The sequence below is a fragment of the Trachurus japonicus genome, chromosome 7, assembly GCF_045865225.1.
Source record: "Trachurus japonicus isolate A0001 chromosome 7, Traja_1.0".
Lineage (NCBI taxonomy): Eukaryota > Metazoa > Chordata > Actinopteri > Carangiformes > Carangidae > Trachurus > Trachurus japonicus.
The window spans coordinates 27,685,405-27,707,274 of record NC_140913.1 but is presented as its reverse complement, the minus strand read 5'-3'; the positions used below and the strand labels follow the sequence as shown (position 1 = coordinate 27,707,274).

The 21,870-nt window shown below is 39.9% G+C and overlaps 1 protein-coding gene across 1 annotated transcript; it reads left to right on the top strand.

Moving 5' to 3' along the window:
- The first annotated feature begins 4,948 nt into the window (after positions 1-4,948).
- Positions 4,949-20,394, top strand: cdh26.1 (cadherin 26, tandem duplicate 1). Its single transcript, XM_085782597.1, has 19 exons — positions 4,949-5,096; positions 9,117-9,176; positions 9,258-9,350; positions 9,461-9,622; positions 9,699-9,846; positions 9,940-10,109; positions 10,241-10,369; positions 10,475-10,660; positions 10,777-11,054; positions 11,185-11,330; positions 11,436-11,666; positions 11,743-11,964; positions 12,682-12,806; positions 12,904-12,972; positions 13,450-13,512; positions 14,068-14,142; positions 18,030-18,071; positions 18,167-18,241; positions 20,117-20,394. Exons 1-19 carry the CDS (start codon positions 5,070-5,072, stop codon positions 20,333-20,335), a joined length of 2,520 nt encoding a protein of 839 aa, XP_085638723.1. The 5' UTR covers positions 4,949-5,069; the 3' UTR covers positions 20,336-20,394.
- Positions 20,395-21,870: the final 1,476 nt, after the last annotated feature.

Genomic DNA, 21,870 nt, shown 5'->3' with positions numbered 1-21,870 from the left:
GCGCCGCCTACTGGTTCCGGCAAATTTCATTTGCCTCAACAATGTAGTCAGGACACTAGCAATGCGTTTCGGTTTGCTAATCAGCGAACAGACGGGTAAGTGAAGGCGATGACGTTGAACTCAAGCGCTCAAGATTAACCTATGAGCTTAACCGGTGTATAGCACACGTGACCACCAAGCAGCAGCGATTAGTTGAAGCAAATGTAAGCAACCGCCTCCCGGAAGCAAACGAATCCCTATGGCTCGTGTTCAGACGCTTTTTGAAATGTAATGAAATAAGCGGCTGATGCATCAGGCTAGTCACTGCTTGCCAGTGGCCGCTGAAACCAAATGTTTGTGCTGCAAGTTGGCCTCGGATGTGTGTTGTCAGTGCCTGGACGATATGCTGGACACAGAAAGTTGCTGCATAGCATAGCATATAACTGGAGGAGAGTGGGTGAGTTGTTTTCGTCTCTTTTCAATAGAAACCAGGCAAAGCTAACAGATATTTGATGCCTCATTATGTGTTGGGACCCTGTTTGTACTGTCGATGACGTTTGGTGCTGTTCTGAGCATTATTTGTGGCTATGAGTGGCTTTTTAGCTCGGTGTTACGGTGCGTTGGACCATGGGTTAAACTTACACCGGAATATCCCTTTAATGTTTCCTGTGATGAGCTGGACAGCCACGGCCATATTTTATTTAAGGATTAAATCATATCTTGGTGGTGTCCTATTGAAATGAATGACATCTCAATGGAAAAACACACACAAGTTTTGAACAAAATTGTGTCTACCTCCAATATGTGTATCGTTCAAGGATTCAAAGTTTTTATTGTCATAATCACTGTGCATTTGCATACACAAGATGCAAAATTCTGTTTCTCGATCAGTGACCACAGTACAAAAATGCAGCTGCAGCTGATGCTTCTGTATCTTCTCCCTGATGGCAAAGGGAGAAGATGTGGTGGGAGGGGTGGAGCAGGTCCATGATATTGGAGGTAGCTCTGCTATGCAGCACTGCTGGTATAACTCCATCATGTTATGTTTATTTTATTTGATATGGACAACATCACAAGCACATTGATCCTATCCTGGTAGACAGACCAGATGCTTTTCTTGGGTGTGTATAGCACACGTGTTAATTTTTCAACACATACAGTAGGCAGCTTTTCTAAAAACGCAGAGCATTTGATCAACCAGGGCCGAACCAGGAGGTGAAGCTATAGGTCAGGAGGCTTTCAACAGTGCCCCTGTAGGTGTGTGTGTGTGGGGGGGTCCTGTTTTCCTGAGTCTGCGGAGGGAGTGAAGCCGCTGCTAAGCTTATTTAAAGCAGAAGTAAGTGATATATTTGTGTTAATATAAGTCTTAAATAGTTATATCTTCCGACAGCAATCACTTACATAGAGTGTTTGGACTGAAACACGGGTCTGTCAGTCACTCTGCTCTGCTCTGAGCCGAAGAGAAAACATTTATCGTATCCTACAGTTTTTATCCAATGAGGAGAGAGAACGGCATGCAGGGCTGTGTGTGCAGCCAAGGGACGCCATGAATGTGGTGACGTAGGGACAAGGACTGTTATGGTGCGTTCAAGGAAACTCGTATTTTTCCGACCGTGAAGTGGTACCAGTTCGATCTGGTACGAGTTCACGGGTCGGAAGTTACGAGTGGCCGTTATAGTGACTTTCACCGGTAAAACAGGTCGGAAAAACACGAGTGGGTTGCCTGAAACGCTACAAAGTCGTAAGTTGTGACTTGAAGCTGTAATTTACGATTTCAAAAGCCTGCCTGGAACGCAGCATTAGCGAAAACGACCAGACCACTTACTTCTGCTTTAAGGACTGCTGTGGTAATACTAAATCAAATAAAATCAGTTATTGATGTGGCACTTTTCATACTTTGGGGGTAGCACAAAGTGCCTCACAGAGAATAAAAACAAAACAAAACATGAACAACAAAGAAACACCATGAAAATCCAAACCTCCCACCCCCACAAATATACACACAGAGATACACAAATACACTCAGGTACATAGCCATACACACAGAAACAACTCCCGGTGTGGTAGGCCCCCAGGAGGAAACACTGGAAAACCGAGGAGCTAAAACAGTAAAATAAAATAAAAGGTATAGAAGCTAAAAACTGAGGGAATAAAAACAGTTAAATGTATAAAATAGACCAAATAAATAACGTGAAATAGAATAATTTTGTGAACCGACTAAAAGATTGAAATAAAAAATAAAACAATAAAACAGGATAAGCTAACTAATATAAAATAGAATAATAATAAAAAAATGTATACAAGCATAGAGGTGAGCATTAAACAAGTCAGTTAAAAGCCTGATTAAAAAGGTGGTTAATAATAAAAAGGCGGCCCTGAGGTTCTACGGCAGGCTGTTCCATAATCGGGGGCCATAATAACTGAATGCCGCCTCCCCATGTGTTTTAGTTCTAACTTGTAGTATCGTTAAAAGGCCAGCACCGGAGGACCTCAGGGTCCGCGAGTGTTGATATAGGGTAAAAGTATTGCAGATAAATAAGAAGGCCCGAGATCGTTAAGACATTTAAAAACTAGTAAAATCGATCCTGAAGCGCATGGGGAGCCAATGCAACGTTTTTAAAACTGGTGTAATGTGCTCCCGACCTTGTCCTCGTCAGCATGCGTGCGGCTGAGTTCTGTAGTAATTGTACTACTACTATTACCACTACTACTACTAATAATAATAATAATAATAAAGATGGTCGTATAATCTTTTATCATACATCGCAAACCCTGTCATCAATCAATGGGTCTGTTCCACCTGCGGTCTTGTGTTACACGATGTCACAAGCGTGTGCATGTGCAAGCAGTGGCAGGTGTGTGACACAGAGGGAGTGACTCCATATCCTGTCAGTTAATGTTGCTGGAGGCGAGAGGGACACAGTCACATGGAAACAGTTTTTTTTAAAACATCAAACAAATCTTTGTCACCAGTCATGCAGGCTAATTATTTTTTTTAATAAATGCTATGACAGCTCAGCAAACCGAAAAACAAGCCACAGTGTCTTTGATATTACCGTTGACATGCCGTAATGATATTATGCCAGTACCAAGACTGGATAAATGCAGAGGGTTGTGGCAGGAAGGGCATCCAATGTAGCCTAGAAATCTAGACGCACCCTAGCGGCAGCAAAAATATTAGCCTCGTAGGTGGGTCTAGAAACGAGCCATAGGAACTTTTTGAGTCTCGAACACCGTTTGTGTTCACCAATCACAGCGCTCTATCTGTTTAGAGAGTCGTTGGGTGGGCTTAACGCGATGGAGACATACATTTTAATTGGCTTGTCAGGCTAACGTCATCCTGCTCTACCCTATTGCGTGCAGAGGCCTTCATCCCGCCCCCTGGATTGAGCCGAGGTCTACCGGTCGTTTCCAGACTATACATTTTAGTGATATAGTCTGGCTTGTCAGGCTACATCCAATGTGCCAAATTGAAGATGCAAATCACAAGGCAAACCGTGATGGGACAGCAAAAAGGAGAAGAAGAAGAAGAAGAGGAAGAAGATAATATTGGGTATAATTAAGACAACGTAATGGTAAAGGCATAAAAGCAAGACGGTTCTGGATTTGAACCCCAGGCCTGGAATTTGCATGGACTGGTTTTACTGGGTCTGTGTGGTTTCTCTCTGGTTACTACTTCCTCCTACAGTCCAATGATATGCACATTAGGTGAACTGGCAACTCTAAAGTGCACAAGGTGTGGCATGTGTTCACTGGCAATCTGTCCAGGGTGTACCTGGACAGGTGGGATTGGTTCCAGGCCCCTAACGACCCCTTTCCTTGATAAATGGTCTAGCCAGTAGATGGATTAATGTAAGTTATGACTGATTGCTGGTGTAATGATTGATTACCACTGTGTCATCACGCCTCAAGTACTATAATTCTCTTTTTATGTGTCTTAGTAAAATCAGATTGTCTTCAACTGCTGCAGAATGCCGCTGCCAGGCTGTTAACCAAATCAAACAAAAACGTATCGTATCATTCCTGTCCTGGCCTCCCTACACTGGCTTCCTGTCAGCTTCAGGATCCAGTTCAAAATTCTTGTTTTGACTTATACAGTAGGGCCCTTCACAGTCAGGCACTGCTACATATACGCTCCGTGTAGGACACTTAGGTCTGCCGATCATGGTCTGCTGGCAGTTCCGCACACAAGACACAGAACCAGAGGCGACCGAGCCTTTGAGTCTGCTGCGCCTAGATTGTGGAACGCTCTCCCACAGAATTTGAGAGTCTCAGCATCTGTCGAGTGCTTTAAGAAGCACCTTAAAACCCGGTATAGGCAGGCATTCTTTGACTGTCTTTGGTGATTTAGTTCTGCAAAGGCTGCTGCTGTTTTATTTTTGTGTCATTATATGCATGTATGTATTTTAGTTTTGTATTTTAATCTTGTAACGCACTTTGTGAGTTTAATTTCCTTTTCATTTATTAGTTTATTTGAAATGGGACTTAGCATATTCATGAACATACAAAAACAAGTATTTGATATAATTGTTTTTGTATGTACAGTACAGTATGTACTTTTTGTACTTGGTGAGTTTCTCTCTATGACAAGTGCTATAGAATTAAGTGTTACTTACGTACGGTACCAGTGGGATTTCAAATGCTACTTTAGTTACTTAAACCTTTGAGGGGCTATTGAAATTGAGCTACGTTTGAATGTGATGGTGGCCAGACATGAATAAGACATGGTAACCTGAGCTATAGAGCTAGAGGGTGTACACCTGAGCAGAGCCACACTGAGCCACATACAAACACGCTCAAAGAGGGAGAGAGGGAAAGGAACTAAAAGTTCTCAACAGAGCAAATACCTGTGTACAAATAAATAAAGCACTCCAACTAGTCTTTGTCTTACATGCAAAATGATGTGGGCACAGATACCGTATAAAACATATCAAGTTACACATATCTGTGAGGTTGAACAAACAGTCTAGCAGAGTCAGCCAATCCACTGCCTGCAGCTATTATGGGTTGTCGTCTGTGCACTCTTATTCAAGCTGTAGTTCACTCTGTTGGAGCACTCCCACTGAGGGTATCAAGGAGGGCGGATTAAGATGAGGACCATTTCACTGCTTTTGTTGGTAAGCTGAATGCTGAATTATTTTCAGTCTTTAATCAAGCAAAATTTAGGACGCAGAATAAGAAAAACAAGATTTCTTTTGTAATGACAAAATGTTTATTTTGGGAAAGTTGTATTGCCAGTGATTACTGTATGGAAACGTGGCAATGACAGCACATGTTATCTGTCCTATAGAACGTGTAGCTAGCTGCTCTTCTATTAAATGAACAGCCTAAAACTGTTCTACATAGGCTGAGGTGTTGGACATTAAGCCTATAACATGAGAGCTCTTTAAGCAAGCTACAACATTTTTACAGTTATTGGATTTGACTGGACTATAATTTAGGTCTGATTTTTTTCAAGTTAATGGCAACATCTGAATCCTCTTTTTAGGTAAGAACCAGGGTATGTACAAATTGATTCTTATGTGCAACTGCAGCATTTTCATAACCTAAGAAAAACAGCGTGTAGGTAAGCACATGTCAGTCTCTAAGGTATGTTGTAATACACCTGCAGGCACAACGCAAAGATAAGGGGTGAGAGGCAAACGTTGGCGCTGATCAGACTAGTTGCTGATCTGACCGATCTTTGTTTTTTACAACCACTCATATAAATGAAAACCAAACGGCTCTTGTTGCCCTGTAAACACACTGATTTGAAACACCTGTTTGTACTGGTGCCATGGTGAGGATTAGTCCAGAGAAGGTCTGGCCAATGACCTGTATAGGCTGTTGTATTGCATATTGTGCAACATCTCTTTCTCTCTCTTTTCTCATTTTCTGTCACATCTCGGTCGTCAGCTGTTACAGCTCAGAAATCTGACCCTGGCCTGACGGCAACTGGATTCAGACAAATGTTAGTGATGAATTCGCGGCTTCAGATGCTGTTAGAGTGCCATGCAGAGGCCATAGTCATAGATGTATGCATACACAGAATGTAATCAGGACCTATGTCGAAGTTTTGATGAATCTATGCAGATGCTACGAGTATTTTCTTTGTGCAAAATTTTAGTAAAGACTGGAAAATAGGGGGGATACACACATACAATCTGGCAACCTGAAACAGCAGTTGGTGGTGTTGAGTTTCAGCAGCCTGGAGTGTGTGAATAGGAAGTGAAACTAAAGTTTTGAAGTGTTTAAAGTTCAAAGGTTTAACTGTGACAGAATTGAGACAGCAGAACAGAAGAACACAAATTGCCACAAGTGTTTGATGATTTGTGAGGTGAAAATGTGAGTGGAACGTCTTGTCCTTATTGAAAGAACTACAAAAGTTTGATTAACAGATAAGCCCTGTTAATACGAATCCCTCCGTCGCCTTTTCCACAAGTGGATCCAGAAAATTGTTCTCACAGTATGACATGAACATTGCCACAGCATGTCCAAGTGATTTGTTCAATAACGCCAGGCGCCACTTTATTCTGAAAATTCTGTCACCAGCAGCATGACTAACACAAACAGACAGGTGAGCTCTAATGAGACGGCGTATAAACTCAGGATTAGAATGAAAAGAAATGCAAGAATCAAGTTCTAAACAATATGTGCTTTAAAGGTTGGTTTGAAGATGGTGGTAACACAAGAGTTGTTTTGTACCCACAGAATCAAAGCTACAGATTTTTTGATGAGAACTGTAAATGAGTCCCATGAGAGTTAGGAGTGGCATCACGCCTTCAGGGGTGTGTGCGGTATTTGTGTTCTTGCACATTTTTCTCAAAATCAATTATATTAATATTCCTGGCACTTCAAAAAAAAAAAAAAACATTTGTTTGACATACACAAAATATTATATTAGTCCATTTCTTGCAAGTTATGTCAGCAAAAACAGCTCAGATAGGCTAAACTGTCTGCATTGTAAGGCTTGGGTGGCTGCATGGGAACGTGTGTGCGCATAGCAGCCATATGATGAAGTGCATAATTTACCTAAAAGTTATATAATCATTCCTTTTGACAGTCCAGCTGACAAGAGCCTTTAGATTCAGACAGGGCAAATAGGGTAACCGCCATGGAAAAATGTTCGTACATGAAAGTCAAAATACCTGACATGTTTGAGTACAGCTCGGCCTCAGGTGGGCTGGGTCAGGGAGTGATCCAAAAATTTTAAACCCAGGCTTTATTGTCTGATATGATTTGTAGCTTTCAGCTGCAGGCTATGGGGTTTGGCGGAATGCAACTGAAGGGTCTAATTTAAAAAAAAAAAAAAAGGTCTCTAATATTTCTGCCATTGTAAACTCTATAGCCTTTAGCTTGAAAAATATCAGTGAATTGGTATCTGCTATGGCAAGTTGCAAGCTTATATGACAACATCTGTTGCATTTGTTCACATTACACACTGGCAGGCTTTAGGTGGATGGATATTTAGACAACAAAAGTACAATTTAGTCAATATACATACGAAAACATGCATATTTTTGTGGGCTAAATGTCGTTATTTTAAATATAATATAATATTTTTAGTATGTTTTTATTGCATCCATATATATATAGTTAAGTTATTGTTGTCATTGCATAAAACGAACACAACGAAATTTTGTTCGGCAGTCTCCTATAGCAGCAAAGAGCTAAAAATCAATAAGTAAATAAATAATTAAGTGTTTGCACACATAAAGTGCAAAGTGCCAGTGTCAAATAAATACATCAACATTAAAAACATAAGTAACATCACGTTAGGGGCTAAGCAAGAGATCCACACACATATGGATGAAACAGAAGGGTAACATGACAAGTTTCATTTCTTTCTCATTAATCTCCTCTCTTTGCTCAAAAACTGGCAGACACCCGCTATCACACACAAGTAATTAACATCATTAAAGACCACACACACCCTGCACATTACCTTCTTGACCTTCTGCCATCAGGGAGCATGAACCACCAGACTCAGCAGAAACAGCTTCTCTCCCACAGCCATTCAGATCCTCAATGCAATGTAAACCCTCACTTTATCTCTATTTAAAAAAAACAAAAAACAAAAACAAAATACAAAAGTGCATTTTCATTTTGTGTTCTTTGTTCTGTGTAATTTATCCATTATTATTTATAGCCTTTCTTGACTGATTGTATGTGTAAGGGTGTGTTCTTTTTATGTTTGATTGGAGCCCAACCGAAGTGTCGTTGTTTTTTATACAATGACAATGAAGGGTCTATCTACCTTATTTACAATAAGGGTCCCTTAATTAACATTAGTTAGTACATTATTAAGCATTAAGGGACCCTTATTGTAAAGTGTTACCTGTTTTTTTTTTCATAATAGGGTTTAACACCTTTTCACTCATCGTCTCACAATGCATTACTGCTCACAGGTAAATGAAGAGAAAGTCACATGACATTTTTTCCCCAGTGTACGTGTCACTTCACAAGTGTGCAAAGACTCTCTCTCTCTCTACTTTCTCTTTTGCTTTGGTTCGTGCCACAGTCTAAACACAGGCAGAGCAGAATGAGTCAAAAAAGAAAAAAGTGTTCACACACTGGTAAATGCTCCCCAAAATTTAAAGAGAGTGGAGGGTCATCTGTAAAGATCTGTAAAGACTGAAACGTTGTCCCTCCACTCTCATTTAATTTTGGGGAGTGTTTACTAGTGTGTGAACACCTTTTTCTTTTTTCCCTGCTCTGCTTTTTGTTCTGCACCTGGGCTGATATAGTGGATGTGCATTTGCTATTCTTCTCTGTAGAGCAGAGTGAGTTGCCTTTATTACGAAGGTGTTGCATCTGTGATTGAAGGGCAGCCAGAGTGTATTCAGTCTTTTGCCCAGTGCATGCCAAAACCTGCTCTTACTCCCCAACCCCAAGGCCATAGGATAAGTAGGCTAGTGGTGTAAAGCTAACTAACTCAACTATCTGTCTTATTGTCTTTGTTACAAAATAGTAAAGGAAATGTAAACAAAGACAAACAGCTGTACAGTAAGACAAAAATAAATGATATCCTGAAAGATTATTGTTGTCTTTCCAAAAGTCATTGAATGTGAAAGGAGACACAGATCAAGTATTTTGGTATAATGTTGCTTTAGAAGCTAAAAGATGTGTATCACTTACCAGTTGTCCTGTCGTTGCAGGTTGCATTAGCATCCCTGTCAGAGTCTCGTAGCAAGAACTCTGTGAGTCGAGCCAAGCGGGTAAGTGATTCATCTTTGTAATTACAATCTCAACTGCAAAATTATTTGCTTCTGGCATAAATTTTGATTTATGATTCACAGGAACTTTTGGTGCGTTCCAAAAGGAGGTGGGTTTTGTCAACATTTGAAGTAGCAGAGGAAAATCCTGGTCCATACCCGATAAAACTTGCAAGGGTGAATATCTTATTTTGTAAAGAAAATAAATAGTCAATGTTGCAACGCAGTTCCTGGAAAGACCCGGTGTACAAATAATTGCAACACAGTTGTGTTTGTTTTGATTGTAGATGTTCAATGACAAGACAGATCACGAGACAAATAGCCACAGGTTCCATATAAGTGGTATGGGAGTGGATAAGAAGCCGCTGGGAATATTTACCATTCATGAAACTACTGGAGACGTCTTTGTCCATCGACCAATCGACAGAGAGGAATTTGAAATCTTCCATGTGAGTTAATATTGGTTTACCAGTCCCTCTGACTAATTACATCAGAGTTGTTTTACACGTTTTCCTTCACCAACAGATCAAGTTTGACATCTTGGACAGAGTGACTGGCGCTAAAATGGACAAGGAACTCTCTTTTGATGTTGAAATAAAGGATATCAACGACAACGCACCTGTATTTACGGACCCTTTCATCCAAGCGGAGGTGAAAGAAAATGCGGAAGAAGGTGAGTATACACTTGTGTAAATGATTCCTGGGGTATGGAGTATTCCCTGTGTATCTCATGGTATCATGCATTTCCTTTTCTCAATTTTTTTAGGGTACTTGCCAGTGCGGCTTATTGCCCAAGACAACGACCAGAGGAACACATCTAACTCTAAAGTCACTGTCAGCGTGATTTCACAAGAGCCGCAAGAGCCCAAGATTCATGCGGTTCAGCTTAACGACATTATTTCCCAGCTCAGCTTTAAAGGATGTTTTAACTATGATGTGAGGCTTAATGACATACAGCTGCGCATTTACACACGTACAGATGATGCAAAATGAACCCAAATAATCAATAATTTCCCAGCCTGAGATAAATAAAATACATCTTAATAAAACCCATTTATCTATTTCAGCAAATGAAGACATATAAAATTGTTGTTGAAGCAAAAGATGGCGGAGATCCACCCCTTTCCTCCACTGCCTCTGTTACTCTCAACGTTATTGATTCAAACACTCACCTACCAGTGTTCAAGGAGACTAAGGTAGGAAGGATGACGATTACTGTTATTATCATTTCTAATTTTATATTATTTTATTGGAGGTTATGATACAATATGATTAAAGTTGAAATGGTTCTGTCTACCCAGTACCAAGGTGAGGTGTTGGAGTCAACCGTCCAAAATGAGGTTTTGAGAATTTCTGTGGAGGACAAAGACACCCCATACACTGATGGCTGGCGTGCCAAATACTTCTTCATTAGTGGGAATGAGGATGAAAACTATGAACTTGTCACTGATCCGGAGACAAATGATGGCATTCTGAACGTCATCAAGGTAACCCTGCATTTCTCACTCCTGTACATACTTCATTCCTGCACAGTGGGCCAGGCTAAAAAGCCTTAATAATGCAATCATTTATCATTAAACTTAAACATGCATGTTTCCCCCAGCCAAAGGACTTTGAGCGAACTACTCTCACCAACCTGGAAATCGGCGTCGAGAATATAGAACCGTTATTTTTTTGTAAAGATGGCATTCCAGCAAGCGATGCCATCAAAGCTCCATCTCCAAATTCAATCAACATCACAATCAAAGTGATTGATGTCAATGATCCACCTGAGTTTGAAAAGAAAACAGCTCAAGTGTTCCAGAAGGAGGAGGAGGAGCCAGGAAAGGTGCTGTTCACTCCAGTTGTTAAAGATGTCGACTCAGACTTATCCAGCATCAGGTTTGTGTCTACATACTGGATATACCACACTACCTATGGAACATTGCCTGTGTATACAATGTAACTTTTGTCATCCAGCAATCATGTCATGTAAGTGCTCTGTTCACTAATCTCTACTTCCTGTGGTCAGGTATGAGGTGTTGGAAGATCCAGCTGGTTGGGTGACCATTGATCCAAAAACTGGTGAAGTCAAAACAGTTGAGAAAATGGACAGAGAGTCACCCTTTGTTGATAAGGACAGCGTTTACAAAATAGTAATTGCTGCCATTGATGATGGTATGAAAAAGCTCTACTGTTAATTGGAATCAAACATAATCTTAAATGATAAACAAGATAAATTGAGTTGTGTTTTCTTCTTTCTACTTTATTGTGGTAACCAAGGTGAGCCTACAGGTACAGGTTCATCCACTATCCTGGTGCACCTAGGGGATATCAATGACTGCACACCTAAGCTGGCCAACAGGAGCCAGCTAATGTGTGGAAACAAGGCTAACAAGATCATGTTGGCCACGGTGGACCTCGACATCCCTCCTTACAGTGGGCCCTTCTCCTTCTCACTGGATGATGAAGACAAAACTTTGAGTGAGAAATGGAAACTAGATCCTGCCCAAGGTTAGTACATATCTTTACACTTAACTCTCTAAAAAAATAAGAGTTTCTTCACATCTCTCTTTACATTGTTCCCCAGGTATGGAAGCTGGCCTCGTTAGCCTGAAGCCACTCTATTATGGCAACTTCTCAATTCCCCTGGTGATTCAGGACCAACAGGGTGCCACTGCAAAAGATGTTGTGGAGTTGACAGTGTGTGACTGTGGGGAAACAGACAGCTGCCTTGGCAAAAAGCCACTCACTTACGGCCTCGGGCCCGCTGCTTTTGGAATGATATTTCTAGGACTGCTGTTATTTTTGTGTGAGTATGAGAATCAACCGAAAAAGTTAACGTTGCATCAACCCACAGTAACCCCCCTGAATGTTTTACTATCAAGTCAGTTAGAGGAAAGTCATTTACCTAGGGAGATGAAAATTGTTCTGTGTGTCAGTTCACACTAAGATTAACTAGTCAATAATTAAAGGGATAGTTCACCCAAAATTCAAATTTGCACAGAGCCCTGCTGTAACTCAGAGAAGGCACAGAGGACTCTCAAACTTCTCCCAAACCTTAGTCGACATGAGGGTGAGTAGATAATGAAATTTGAATTTTGAGTGAATTATCCCTTTAAGAGAGGGTGAGAAATGTGAAGATTTTCAGTTCAAATATAATCCAATGGCTTGATATGAGATCAGATCAGAATAATTTCTGTCCTCGAGATATAGTCTCTAATGGTTGAGCAAAATTTGCCAATTGAGGTTAGCATGCAAGTGTCAAACATGTCATGACTTAATTTTTGCCTCATTGATATGGATGCTGTTATCACTTATCACTTCAAGTCAGTACTTGTAAACATACAGTCAGACGCAAGCAGTTACACCCATAGACACCCGGAGGCTCTTCAGTGCACCCACAGTCTCATCTTGCAAATGAGTTGAGCAGTTTCGTGTTCGTTCCTCCCCTCACCCGGATATAACTCACATGTACATTTAGTTTTTAGTTCTTACTGTTATTTTGATCTGTATTTTGTATCTGCAGTACTGTTGCTCCTATTTATGTGTGAGTGTGGAGCAAAGGGATTAAAACACATGCCCATGGTGCAGGACGAGGGCAACCAGACCCTTATCAAGTACAACCAAGAAGGAGGGGGCGCTGCATGCACAGTGAGTTGGTCGTGTTATGTGCGCAGTTTAGAAGGAGACAGTGTATCACAATGAGAAAGGATGTTCCCTTTAATTATTTCGTCTCCCTTCGTTCCAGGCTACACCCACCCTGCTCATGACGTCTACTAATTGTGCGACAGAAAACCTGAAGCAGGCTACTATGCAGGTACTCCCCACCTCTCCCCTAATTTTTTGTGAATAGTTTTTACATGTAGATAAATGTCACTACAGTTATAATTTGAAGGTGTGTCAAAAGACAAGTAAGAAGGCGTAGATGAACAAACAATAGTGGTATATAAAGAAAACTTTGTCACAGACACTGCTCTGCTGCTCCTTCATGCATTCTTCTGAATATTTTCAGTGACGACAGACTGGCAGGTATATGATTCACAGAACTGGTTTTTGTGTATGTTATAGATACTTTCATGACATAAATTATAGGGTGGGTGCACACTGCAGCTCACTTTAATTGCAGCTTAACATGCTAAGGGAGGGACTAGAGGTTAAGACAGGTTGTGGCTGCTTTTCCGTACTTAATTTTATTCCCACATTTGATGATACTTTAAGTGTTACAGACAATAAACATTAAAACATATAAAATGAATGTAATTTTTTGTTTTTTTTGTTTTGTAATTTACTCTAGTTCCATCAAATGGATCAAGTAACCCAGGACATGGATACATACAACAGCTCAGGGGCCACCCTGGTGAGTAATAAGTCTCTTATCATTTTTGGCTAAGTGGTTTTGGTCCCTATGGCAAATTTCCTCCTTTATAACAACTGTATAGAACTTAGTAATCAAGTTCCATTAGGGGGAAAGTTTAGCATAATGGAGGGTGTGCCACTCTGAGTGAAAGGGTGTGTGAGTGTATATGTTTTAAGCTAGCTGCAATACAGTTTCAGTTTCACATGCACGCTATTCGCATGTTGTTGTTTTTTTTGCAGCAGGTACGGGCAAGATGGCATGACTGTAATGGCACACTTTGACCTTTAGACTGCTCTTCATAAAATTCATAAACCTTTTGGTGACATCTCTGAGGCCACAAGTCATCCGTTATGTTTTTTGCCTTCGTGACAAAGAATCATGTAGATTTAAGAAATAATTTAGAGTAGCAGCATTTGCTGAGATTCTGATTTCACAAACAATTAATGAGCACCAAGTGAAGATCTGATGGTAGATGGGTAGATGGTGATAGGTAGACTTCTTGCTGTCCGACATGTTACTCCACCCTGATTTTACCCTCCTGTGTTTCCTCTGCAGATGAACTCTAACATGACGTCTATGGGAATGCAGGATCAGAGAGATTCTTTCAGAGCCATGGGGCAGCAGGCCATGGTGAGTGTTATTACAATAGCTACCTCTGCTGGTAGGTGCTGTCAAGCTGCAATAATAATGTTCCAAGTTTCTCAAAAGTCAGCAGTCGACACTTATCTTTGTCACATTTCATGACAAATCATGATTATCACGGTTGTTGACAGTCTTTAGGCAGAGGGATCATTTACATTAATGAAGGACTAGTCAGAGTAATCAATAATCATAATAGAAGTAAGTTGCTGCAGTTGATTGACTGACTTTTACTGTAGAGTTGAGAGATTGTAGTTCTACCATTAGTCAGCTGAATTCTGTATGTAAAGACATGCATACATTTTCCCAATCTAATTTTAATACCTGTTTTATCTCAGATGAGTAACTCAATCTAGCACAAGTTATAAAATGTTTAGTGTATTTTTTCATCTCATCTTGCCGGGGTGTTGTTTATGTTACCTGCCTGCTGACAGTTTGTAAAACAAAGTCTCATATTAATGTGTTTGAATCTACGTTACCCACACTTGTTAATGGCTCCATTTTGGATAAATATATAATTTTGTCTTCATCGTTATTTTGTTATTATTATTAGTGGTCGGCTCGCCCAGCATTTTTTCCATAAGCTAGCTGCAATACAGTTTCAGTTTCACATGCACCCTGGTACGGGCAAGATGGCATGACTGTAATGGCACACTTTGACCTTTAGACTGCTCTTCATAAAATTCATAAACCTGTTGGTGACATCTCTGAGGCCACAAGTCACCTGTTATGGGTTTTGCCTTTGTGACAAAAAATCATGTAGATTTAAGAAATAATTTAGAGTAGCAGCATTTGCTGATATTCTGATTTCACAAACAATTAATGAGCACCAAGTGAAGATCTGATGGTAGGTGGTGATAGGCAGACTTGTTGCTGTCCGACATGTTACTCTACCCTGATTTTACCCTCCTGTGTTTCCTCTGCAGATGAACTCTAACATGATGTCTATGGGAATGCAGGATCAGAGAGATTCTTTCAGAGCCATGGGGCAGCAGGCCATGGTGAGTGTTATTACAATAGCTACCTCTGCTGGCAGGTGCTGTCGAGCTGCAATAATAATGTTCCAAGTTTCTCAAAAGTCTGCAGTCAACACTTATCTTTGTCACATTTCATGACAAATCATGATTATCACGGTTGTTGGCAGAGGGATCATTTACATTAATGAAGGACTAGTCAGAGTAATCAATAATCATAATAGTAGTAAGTTGCTGCAGTTGATTGACTGACTTTTACTGTAGAGTTGAGAGATTGTAGTTCTACCATTAGTCAGCTGAATTCTGTATGTAAAGACATGCATACATTTTCCCAATCTAATTTTAATTCCTGTTTTATCTCAGATTACTCAATCTAGCACAAATTATAAAATGTTTAGTGTATTTTTTCATCTCATCTTGCCGGGGTGTTGTTTATGTTACCTGCCTGCTGACAGTTTGTTGGTTGTGTAAAGCCAATAAAAAGGCAGCAATAGCTATGTATTTAAGCTACCTAAACCTACCTAAGTGGTGAAAAAGTGAAAGTTACCTCTTATCCTAAATTTAGGAGAGTTTAGTTAAAGGGACAACGAGGAGTTTGTATTTGGTTATAAAAAAGTCTCATATTAATGTGTTTGAATCTGCGTTACCCACACTTGTTAATGGGTCCATTTTCGATAAATATATAATTTTGTCTTTTTTTGTTGTCCCTTTAAGTTATTTTGTGAAGTTAGAGGGCTAGGATACTCAACTGTCTGTAATGCAAAAAAACCAAAACATTTGTTGACCAGGCATTTTAATAATATACATAACATTTCTATTGTCTACAGTTGACCGGACATTCACCTAGTTTGCTGTTTTTTTGTATTTCAAATGTATTCTTTTTTAGCATTAAAAGACAGTAAATGGAAGAAAAACATAAATGGAAACAGAAAATGAGAGAAAAGTAAACAGATAGGGGGCTGAGAATGAAAACAGGACCAGTTGTTTACAGCGATTTCACAACAAATTTCAAATATGTTCTGCTTTGCTATGTTTTGCACATCAATCATTTGCAGACCAGCTATGTAAGTTTTGAACTACTGTAAAATCCTGTTTTGTAAAGGAAACACACATTTAATTCCACAAGAGGGCACCGTAGGAGCATTTTTACGCCACACATGGATGTGTGGCGTAAAAACACTGTTATGACCTGCAGGGTTTTTTTTCTCTTTCCCTCCTCTTCTATTTTCTATTAACCATACCAGAGAACACCCCCCAGGCAAAATGTGTTGTATTTGTAGAGAATGACTAAACAGCTGTGGGACATTTTACTTGATCTTCTGGGTCGCGCAGGATTGATCTGTGGTCATGAGCACAGTCCAACCACAGCAGTGCCAGGTGTCTCAGACTTTCTCAGGCTCCTTTGATTATTATGGTTGCCACACCCATGTGCTCTGTGCATCTTGGAACACTTGTGACAACTCCCTTTTTGCACTCAGATTTCATTGTCAGGGTATTTCAAGAGAAATGCCCTGAGGCAATTGGCCATGATCTTGATTAGGGGTTAGTCAATTCCACTCTGGGGAGTGTGATCCTGGTATATTGCTCATTATTTTAACCCTTCTCCCTGGCAATTCAAAATGTAAACATACTGTACATGCATAGACGAGTTACCTGGTCTTGTACCCAGCAGGTTTGCCATAAATTGTGATTGGACTGTGATCTTAGTCAAACATGTAGATAAACATACTATCTATTTATTTAATAACTGGTTGTACCTCAACATTTATCAATAACCTCAAACATGAGCTTCTGTAGCTGCTGATCAAACCTGTTCAGTATAAGGGAGAAATTTCAAATACAATATCCCGTAGGACACACTGATAAATTTTAAAACGTATTTTCACCGCAGCGGTGTGGAGCTGTCCTGAAGCAGCAAAGCTAAATCACAGAGCTCCCTCCACCCTGCTTCACCTTTAGGATGTTGATGCAGTGCCCTTTCTATACACCAGACATAGCATTGCACTGCTCCCCATATACCGTAATTAAACCTTGGTTTCATCAGTCCATCAGTGTTCTGTTCATTTGGACAGAAACAGCCTCTTCCATGGTGTCTGTGGTGAGACACCATGCATCATGATTTGCGTTTGGTAGACTCATGAACAAAAATGTTGACCGACTCCACTGATTCCTTTAGACATGAGCTTTGTTGTCTTTGTTGTTATGTTACTGAGGTTCGTTGGGCTTGTGAGGTCATCTTAGCTGGCTCGAAAGACTAGCCACAAAATTAAATGATCTCAATCTGTAGACAGTTTTCGTCTGACTAATTAACGGATGAACCTCCAAACTCATTGTGACGACTCTCTAACCTTTCAAGTCTTGATCATAAATCTTCTGAGATCTTTCTTTTCTGACTTGTTTCACATTAGCAGAATTCCCCCTATGAACAGCAAACTCAAAATGTGTGAGAGTTTATGAGTCATTGCGCCTCTTACCTACACTTCCAGTCTTGTTTAAATTACTCCACTCCAGGTTTGGTAGCTGCCATGTCCCGGAGGGGTTCACATAGTTTTCCAGCCAACACTTTTCTTTAAAATGGTTGTGATTTGTGGGTTTCATTTTTTATTCATAGTCACCTGGTTGAAGATCTGATGATACATTTGTACATAAATGGAGGTAATTTAAAAAGGTTTCGTTTACTTTTTCTTGCTACAGGTTTTATATGTAACACTGAAGAATATTTGGTCTATCTTCATTTATAAATTAATAAACAATGGGTGTACAGTATCCTGATGCAGTGTAAAACATTGCATGTGATTTAATTTTATTTTCTAAATGAAAAAAATAGGCAAGTTTTTTTAAATGCTTGGTGTTTCCATTTTTGAGAAGACTGACTAAACTGTATATTTTTTTTCTTAAATATAGTACTCTACGTGGAATGGGACAAGTAGGGTGAACAACTACCAGGTAATAAATGCTATTCATTGATCTATGATTTTTTTTTTTTTTTAAGAATTAGATGTACTGTGACATAAAAGCTCACAGTCCTCTCTTGCTTTCAGCAGAGCAGCTCATCGAGGTACCAGCACAGTCACAGCCTGTTGGCACAACAAAACATTGCTGATCACATTGACAGGGTAAGTGTTTGTCTATCAACATAGCACAATCTGCTCATGCCCTAGTGAAGCACTTGTCTTAACTGCTCCAGTTTAATAAACTGTATCATTGGCTGCAGAGCACTGACTGGTGGACGGCCATGTTTCTGATGCAGTAAATGAAAATAAATATGGTAAAGTAAGGGCTCATGTGCCACACGCGGAAAAGAACAAAATTGGGATAGGTTCCCATCCTTGGGGCATTCTCTGAAACAGAGATGAACACGAAAAAGACATCATCTACTGCATATACTACTTACAGCAGCCAGGAAAGCAATAACCTTAAACTGGCTTAAATACAGATCCCCCGACCCTTGATCCATGGCAGTAGTCAAGAGAATTTACATAATGGAAAAGATAACTTTTATGTCTCCAAAACACACAATTTGCGGACTGATGGGCACTGTGGCTGGAAATGGTGGATGAGGAATGGGGTTAGGTGAGGGTGGAAAACTGTTTTAAGTCTATCAACCTGTGCACCAGGGCCAAGAACTGTGAGAATTGTTTCTTTCACATTGTCATTGCTGTCTTTATTTAATGATCTAGCAGAATGTTAAAAAAAATGTAACAACTGGAACATGTTTTTTTTTTTTTTTGGCAGCGTTGTTCAATAAAAATAAAGTTTTAAAAAATGGGATAGGTTTGTCTGCAAAGGACAATGTGAAAGTGTATTTACTTAAGTAGGCTACTGATTATCAGTGCTTTATTTGAGTTTTTATTAATTTATGATGTTTACTCCACAACAAGCATTGCACTTTTGATTGTACATTTCTATTTTTTATTTTATTTTAAAAATGGTTCTTTGAAGCACAGATTTAAGTCAATAGCAACAAATTATTTTATTTAGGGTATAATTATCAGATCTATGGTAAAAAAAAAAACTGCCCGTGACAGGAACACGCATCAGCTGTTTTGCATAAATTTACCTCGAAAACAACTCCATCTCGTATTGTTCCATTATTATCTCATAGTGTGGTGAATGTGCAGGTCACAACTTGTCCACGAGAGCGTTTTAGAGTTTTTGGATTGTGTGTTAGATGAGTTTGATGAGGGAAACCAAGAAATCCAAATAGCCTCCGTAGCGTAGCTCTGAGCAGCTTGCAGCTCTGCTCCGCCGTTGTAAAAATAGCTTGCACCGATAATTAAAGGTAACAAACCTACTGCTATGACTATAGGGATTGTGGCAATGGGCCAATTTGCCAAAATGTTGAACTATCCCTTTAACTCAGAATCAGTTTATTAACCATGTTTACAAAATAATACATTAATAGAAAATGATGGGGTCCCTTCTAACATCAGTGGGTCTCTCACGAAAGCATTTTAAAATACTTGTCCAAGGATACTTTGACACACAGACCACATGAGCCTGATCTGCCACCTGATTAACAGCAGTCGATTTTTGTCACGGAAACCAATCACAGTGAACTCTTATGCAGTCTGACATGATGTGCTTGCGGCATTTTTAACGGCTTCATTTCAACTTGGCAGAGGCCCATGGCTATATTAGAAGATTGTGGTGTCTTCCTATGGAGGCTGCATCAAAAACAATTTTACAGTCTGTTTGCACAGGTTGATGAACAGTACACACCCTTTCCAAGAGCCATGTCAGAACCGTGTCAAGATGTTTTATGGAGGGTGTGGCACGTTTCAAAAAGAGTTCAAAAATGTCTGTGTTGACCTCATTATGTTATAGGCTACCACTGGTACAAGCAATGAAAGAACATGCATGTGTGTGTTTGTGTGTATATATTTTTCTATTATCATTAATATACGAGACAAAATGTATTTTAGGTGTATTCTGGTATGACCTCTTTTTGCCAAAATGACAATAATCTCTTTTTTGGCTCAATTCCACAGAGACTGTACATGATCGAGGGCAACCTTGCAGACGGCACACATTACCAACCCTATGTGTATGCCTATGAGGGACAAGGAAGCAAATGTCAATCACTGGATGAGCTGTCACTCAACAACCTGGGAGATGATATGCAGTTTCTGGATGATTTGGGGCCAAAGTTCAAGGCCTTAGGGTGCATCAGTCGGCAGAAAATTGAAGAAAACAACTTTCAGCTTTGAGAGGCGCAGCTTGAGTGTGATTTTCATGTCAAGTAGGCCTTTGTTCATTTTTGTGATTAAGATTATGAATTAATCTACCTGGATATTTGGTGTAATTATACACCACAATGGATGGATTTTCTATTTGTACATTAAGTACCTGGCAAAAAGAAAGAACGACATTGGCAAATTTATTGATTCTTTAAGAGGAAAGTAGTACATACATCCCCAATTCTAAAAGCACATTAAAACTGAGCATTCCTTCAAATGGTAATGCATGTTTCACCATGGCCTAAACATAAATTTGACAGTAAGTGTGGCATGTGCAAATGAAAACAAGGAGGCAAGGAGGCCTTGATTGCCACTTACTGTACAGGTAAAGAAAGATTTTGCCAGTTTAATTTCCAGTGCTGATACATTTTTTGACTCTTCAAACCTCGAGGTAACACTCAACAACCATGGGCTTCTCTACAGACTCTCAAGACTGAGTATCTGAAAATGAAGCTAACTTTCTTCCAACAAAACAGGTTTGGCTATAAAAGATAAAGACATTCAAGTGACTCCAGAGGAAGTCAAAACAAGATCTGGAGGAAGCAAATCCGCTATGTGGTGTTATGGCCTCCATGGTTTCATACAGACAGTGGCAGTGGCAAAGGGGAACACTGCACAGGATTGGATTCCATTAGATATTCTGACTATAGATATCATGCAGTCTGCTGAGCCAGTGAAAGTCAGTAGATGCTGGTTTCTACTGCAGGACGATGACCTAAAGACTTAAGAATCCACCTTCAGGCAGTAGCTTGGGAAGGAACATCCGTCACACTCCCCTGACTGGAACATCATTTGAAAGATTTGTGAGCATAAAATATCTCCGAGCCTGAAGTGAACTTCAGGAGGAGGAGTGGGTGAAGATACAGCAATCAAGAACAGAAAGATTGTGAGGGCAGGATTAACCCTAACCCTTTAGTATTGACTTAGTGGAGTAATCCAGTTTTTGCCATGCCACAATTGACTGTTGATTGATTTTTTTCCCTTCAAATTCATGAAATAGAAAGTAACAGTGCTTTACCATTTGGTGCAAGACTCTTGTTTTAAAGGAGAATTCCGGTCATTTTCTAAGTAACGCTCTACAGCTCTAGGTCCCTGAGTGCGACCATAGGAAAAGATCTGAGAAAAATATGTGCAGGCCGGACCTAGCTCTCCTCTTACTAGCTGCGCTACACTGCAGTTAAACAGTGAAGTAATGGGGGCAGTTCTTCTAACGGCGACTTTGGCCTCTATGCTCAAAATATCACTACAAACGCTTTGCAACATCCACCAGTTCCTTACCACACATGGATTTAGGAGGAAAAAAATGATTTTGGATGGGAAAAAAGCATCAACATGAATATAACTGCTTTTTCCCCCATCCAAAACCATTTTTCCCTCCGAAATCCATGTTTTCCTCGCGTTTGGGACCTAGAGCTGTAGAGCGTTACTTAGAAAATGACCGGAATTCTCCTTTAATGTATCTTAAGGTATTTGGAGTACACAAACTGAAATCCATCCACAAAACA